Here is a 6,465-nt window from a genome sequence, read left to right as displayed (position 1 = left end):
TAAGCGTTACCAATAAATTCCTAATTCAAAGAAAACCTTCGACTTCCCTATTCGTGTAACTGCTCGATTCTTCATTCGAGTAATTGTTTGATTTGTCAAGGTATTGAAATCGAGTCCGTGTCAAATAATTTTCAGCTCTCGCACGTATATCTTTTCGGCCTCTACTTCTTTTTTGACCGCATTTCGAATCAGGTTAATTTTTCGAAAGTAATTATTTCCACTAACAGTAAACTCTATTCTTTTTTTTTTACCACATTCCTTCACATAAAGAAAGCCCCCAAAATTAAGAGAAAAAAAGAGAAAATAACCGAAACGATTAAAAATTATTTTTTATGATTTTTCCTTTGATTCTTCTTGGGTATTGGTTGATTCTGTTATTAATTGACGCTGCAATCTTTTCTATTGCCTTACTAAATTTTTATAGGTACTTTTGTTAAAATTAATGGAATAAAATTTTTATTACTCTTCTATCTAAAATAACTATCCATCCTAAAACCTCGTTAAAGGACCATAAAAACCTCAAATTTCAACTCCAAAACCTTAAAATCTAATCTCAATCCATCTGTATCACCATGTTTCTGATGTCACCACTTTCATCTTCTTTCCTTTTTCTCATTCTAGTTCTCCTTATGCCTTACACAATGACATCCAACGAGTACACTTATTATTCAGTACATGACGTTCTCCGTAGCTATGGTCTTCCAGCGGGACTGTTTCCAAACAACGTCAAATCCTATACCTTAGATGAAACTGGCTTTTTAGAGGTCCAAATGTATCACCCTTGTCTAGCTCAATATGAAACAAGAGTGTTCTTCAACAGTGTGGTAAGAACTAATTTGAGTTTTGGACAACTGATAGTATTTGAAGGCATGTACCAAGAAGAGCTTTTCATTTGGCTACCAGTTAAGGGCTTCATAGTCACAGATCCATCATCAGGTCTCATTATCATTGATATTGGTCTTGCCTATAAACACCTCTCTTTATCTGATTTTGATAACCCTCCATCTTGCATATATCAAGGTTAGTTTGGTTTAATTTAATAATTTAATTTTGAATTTTCAAATATCATTGTTAATTTAAGCCAATCTATGACTCTGCACTAAATTGGTGTCTATTTCAATCATCTATCTATTTAAAATAAATCAAAGAAGAAAATAAAGTAATGATTTTATACTTTGGTTTTGTCTGAGTTTTATTACTATTTTATTATTCTATTGTGTTGTTCATAATTTTTCTTTTGAATTGAATTACAAATTATTACAGGTACACTTCAAATTGGTGGAAGGAAGGAACTTGCTTCCGAATACGAGAGAAGTTTGTCTATGTAAATGAATGGAAATTTCTTTGTTGGTATCTTTCAATTTTTATTATCATTCTATGGAATTACCTTTATCTTTGTAGGCATGAATTTATTAGATAAATATAAAACGTAAAATTATGGTTCTATATAATAATTACATGTATTCGAAAGAGGATCTAATATTAGCTGCTAGATAAGAAAGAATTTGAAATTTTTTTATTTAAATTATTTAAATGTAATATTTATAGAAATATATAATCTGTAATGTATTTTATGTATTTGACTATTTGTATAAATTTTATACATCTCGAGTACAGAGTTATTAAAATTATAAAAAACACAATTCAAATACTCTGTATTTAAGATAGATGTAATTTAAAACTTGTTGCATAAACTAAGTGCACTGTATCAGGCATAGAGTCATAACAAAATTTCTGTCACTGTACTCGGAATACATGCAGTTTATAAAAAATCTTTTTTTGTTAAAATAATATTTATCTATCTTTTGTTCTTATATTAATAAAATAAAATATAACACATATGATCTAAAAATAAAATTATTTAATTTAATTATAAAAACAAAAAAAAATTATTTGAATTAGATTAGATAAATTTTGAAAGTTAAACTTAAAACTTAGTTTAAAACCAATGCAAATTATTTTCACTTTTGATATATTTTATAATTAAATTTAAATTAGATCATATTGAATTAAATTAGATTTTAAGTTTTTAACATTTTAAATAATCGTTTTATAATTAAATAATAAATTAACCATAATTATAGTCTAATATAAATATTAAAATATCATTCAAATTTAAATAATTACATCTTTTTTATGTTCTTATCAAAGTACAAATTTAAAAGTTATTAATTAAATAACAATTATTTTTAATTGATATTATCATTTATAACTGAAATTATAAATCATAAAATGTATAAATAATCTTTGGTCTTATCAATTATTAACAGTTTAGTATTCTTTATACGAAGATAATAACAATTTATGGACAATTTTAACTAGGTTGTTAGCACAAAAATTAATTTTATCTTTAGAAATTATTTTATTAAAGATAATTAAATTTAATTTTAAAAAATTTATATATAAATTAATTAAGACTCTTAATAAATTTTATAATAATTCAGTATTTTTTATATTTAAAATTTTAATAATTAAAAAATAATAAAAATTAAATAATTTTATTTTTAGATCATATGTGTTATATTTTATTTTATTAATATAAAAATAAAAGATACATAAATATTAACAGTACACATCATCATCTTCATTAAGTGTAACTAAAGAATTTGACAGTAAAATTATATTGATGTTATTTTAAATATTTTTAAGATAAAAATAAAATTTAAAATATTAAGAACTAAAATAAAATTCATCTCAAATGTTAGGAATTAAAATAATACTTTATCCTATATTTAATTCACTAAACTTGAATAATACATACATATTTATGTATTAATCTAATTATAGATCTGTTAAAGAGGGATGAATATACAGGAGATTATCTTTGGTGTATAATTCCCTAAATAATTAGTTTGAGAGAAGGAAACAGAAGGGAAACAAGAATTAAAAAAAAATTAAAAATGGTACTTACAAGAATTATTCGAAAAAAATATCATAGTCTAGATAAGAGAAATTTTTAGAGAATCATCATTATTATTGGCCAGTGTTTCAAAAACTCTAGTGGATTGAACTTCATTATAAAAAAGTTATTATCAAAATAGATTTATTTTATTTCAGAAGCATGCATAATTATGTATAACAAGTTATATAGAACTTTATATTTTTATTTATGCTGCAATTAAAATTAATGATTCCATAAACAATCATCATTTACGGTTAATTGTTATTATATTATTAGAAAAAATTACTAAAAATATCTATGAAGTTCAACGAATATCAACAAAAGTATCTATAATAAATTAAAAAAATTAATGTTGTATTTATAAAAAATGGATTTCGTACTATAAAAATATCTAAATTATAATTTTTTGTTAATCTTCTAACAAAATTTTTAAATTATCCCATCCTCAACCTCAACTTACTTTTTCAACCTTCTATAACTTAAGATGCACCTTTAAGATTCTTGTCTTTTAAAACTTTTGAAAAATCGGTATTGATTGATTTTGTTATTAAGTGATGCTGCAATCTTCTATTGCCTTACTAAATTTTTATAGTACTTTTATTAAAATTAATGGAATAAAATTTTTACTACTTTCCTATCTAAAATAACTATCCATCTTAAAATTTAATCTGTTCTAAATATTTTTTTCATTAATAAAAATAATTAATACTATTTGTTTATTATTAACTCTACTAAAAAGGAGAAACTAAGTAAAATACTTATAATTAATACTATTTTTATTGGTATTGAAATTATTTTAAAAATTAAGAATCTGTTTTTAGAAACATGTATAATAAACAAATATATTCTAATTTATTTATAAAAATATTAGAAGATAGATTGTAATCTTGTCATAATATTAAATAAACAATTTTTTGTAATATTCGAATACAAATTTAATATCGACCTTTTTATTTGTTCCAGTGGAACAAAACAAATGATGTCGAGCTAAGAGCATTCTCATTTTCATATACTAGAAAAAATAGTGGATAGAAGAATCCACAGCTAATTTAATTATATCTTTTTGATTGAATTATTTAGCCTCACTCATTATCAATAGAATCAGGACACTTCCAACAAAAAATATATCGACGAGTTAGTGCTGAGCTAGCTGAAAATTAAAATTTACCAGGAGTTTAGTCTAAAATTATCGAAAAATTAGTTTTTTATGATTTTCTAGTTGGGTTATTAAAATTTTCTATAAATATTTTTTATTTCATTTCTTTTTAATTAATACCATACTAATTCATCTAATTCAAATATATTCGCATTTCGTAAGTCTATTTTATTTGAGCGGTATAATGTATTCTATGCATAATAAATACAGAATACTCTGTCAATCACCCAAATAGGGAAATTATTACCTTATTCTTGTTAAGGGGATAAAAAAAATATAGATAAAATAAATAGTGATCAATATTATTTGGGGTTAAAATTTATTTGTCCATTACGGTATTACTTACTTATAGAATTTAATGATAGTAATACTTAGAGTCAAAATTTGTAGATCTTCTTGAATTTTGACTCTAAGTATCACTACCATTACATCCTATATGTAAGTAATACCGTAATGAAAAAAAAATATGTAGTAGAAAAAAATAGTGTATAACTTTGTTTAGGTTAACATACATAAATTTTGATTTTGAGCATATAACTTTGTTTAGGTTAATAAATACATACATTTCAATTTTTTGAGTATATATATATTCCAGTAAAATGTATGTAAGAAAAAGGTTTTAGAATAAAAAAGAATAAGAGAGATTTTGAGAAGAATTAAAGGACAGAGATAATTTTATTAAAAAAAATTTTTAAGAAGAAAAGATACAATTACTAATGTTTTGTTTGTCAATTACATTTCTATTAAAATTAGTAGTATCAAAAAATATTTCAAATTTAATATTATGAAGAAAAAATAAAAAAAAATTATATAAAGACTAGTTTGACTAATTTTTAAAATTTGAGGGATGAAAATGACTTATGTCTGGAGCTTCAAAGACTATTATGACTATAAAAATCTTTTTTACATGTCAAGTGACACGTGGCGTTGACCTGGGTATGCCATGTGTCACTAACCTGCCACGTAGCACTGACTTGCCACGTGGCGTTGACCTGCCATGTGGCGTGCCACGTCATCACCCAACTGACAGAATGACTAATTTGACTTATTTTTTATCTTTCAGGGACTAATTTGATTAAAAAAATCATTCGGGGACGAAAATGAAAATTACGTAATCTTTCAAAGACGAATTTAAGTATTAACCCATATTATTTGATTCCCTTAAACCAATTTTTAAAACGTAAATTTTCTATTTTTAATAATATATACCTCATCTTAAAATTGTATGTTTTGAATGATATGTTAACCATTATATCTTAGGATGATTTATTTTTTGAAATGCTCTCAAGAAATACACAAAAATTGTTCTAGGATAACGAGCTTTTAAAATCAACATAAATTATCCTAAGATGTGATGATGGTTTACACGTTTTATACCTAAAATATATTAGAAAAGAATGATTTATGTGCAAAAACTAATCCTCACTAACTTAGAACGATTTATATGCAACTTCTAAATGCACAATAGAATATGACGATTTATAAGCAACACAATTTATAACCATAAAATTTTTTACTTTATAAGGTATATAATATATATATATTTATTGTTAGATAATTTTAAAGTTAAATAATAATCTAATATTAATTCTTTTATAATAAAATTTAAGATAAATAAAAATAAAAATAAAAAATTTATACATAGATTGTGTTGAATTAACTATAAATCCTATTTAAAAGTACGTTATACAACGATAAAAAATTCTTTTTAAGTGTATGATAAATATTTCTATAAATATTTGGAGTGGCCTTCTAATTACAAGGGAGAGAAATTGTGACGTCTTATTGTGTAATTTAGGGTTGTCAAACGGGTTAGTATGGTCCATTTAGGATTGGTCCGTTAAATTCGCGGGTTAAATGGATTGGCTCATTTAAGTCCGTTTTATTTCCGGGCCATAATTTTTTAGCCTGGACCGTTTATGGTCAGTTCAATGGGTTAAACAGGCCAGTCTGTTTATCCTTTTATTTTATATTTTGAAAAATATTTTTTTAGTTGATTGGTCAGATTTTCGGGTCGGATTGGAAGAAATATCGGCTAAAAGTGCTACTTTTTTTTGAAAAAAATGTAAAAAAAAAAATAAACAGGCCACCCGTTTAGTCCGCGGGCTAACCCGTTTAGCCTGAAATTTAAACGAGCTTAATTTTAGAGGAAAAGTCCGCCCATTTAAATCGATAAACGAGTTGGTCCGATAGGTTTAACCCATTTTAATGGCTCTGTAATTGAAAGTTGCACATAAATCGTTCTAAATTATTGAGAATTAGCTTTTGCACATAAATAATTTTAAAAGTTTAGAGGACGATTTATCATTTAGGTATATTTTTTGAGAATATTTCAAGACATAAATCGTCTTAAAATATAACAATTAACATATAATTTAAAATATACGACCCTTGAACAATTTATATA

General features: G+C 24.2%; 1 protein-coding gene across 1 annotated transcript; it reads left to right on the top strand.

Annotated features, from left to right (window-relative positions):
- Positions 1-641: 641 nt before the first annotated feature.
- LOC112730206 (uncharacterized) lies at positions 642-1,328 on the top strand. Its single transcript, XM_025780302.1, has 2 exons — positions 642-1,020; positions 1,264-1,328. The coding sequence occupies exons 1-2, from the start codon at positions 642-644 to the stop codon at positions 1,326-1,328; spliced, it is 444 nt and encodes a 147-aa protein (XP_025636087.1).
- Positions 1,329-6,465: the final 5,137 nt, after the last annotated feature.

Source organism: Arachis hypogaea, chromosome 12 (assembly GCF_003086295.3).
Source record: "Arachis hypogaea cultivar Tifrunner chromosome 12, arahy.Tifrunner.gnm2.J5K5, whole genome shotgun sequence".
Lineage (NCBI taxonomy): Eukaryota > Viridiplantae > Streptophyta > Magnoliopsida > Fabales > Fabaceae > Arachis > Arachis hypogaea.
This window is presented reverse-complemented; position numbering and strand designations above follow the sequence as displayed.

Excerpts from the sequence above, each read along its gene's own strand:
- LOC112730206 (XM_025780302.1), top strand. The coding sequence starts at position 642 with ATGACATCCAACGAGTACACTTATTATTCAGTACATGACGTTCTCCGT. Across the intron at positions 1,021-1,263 it reads TCCATCTTGCATATATCAAG|GTACACTTCAAATTGGTGGA; the intron begins GTTAGTTTGGTT and ends AAATTATTACAG.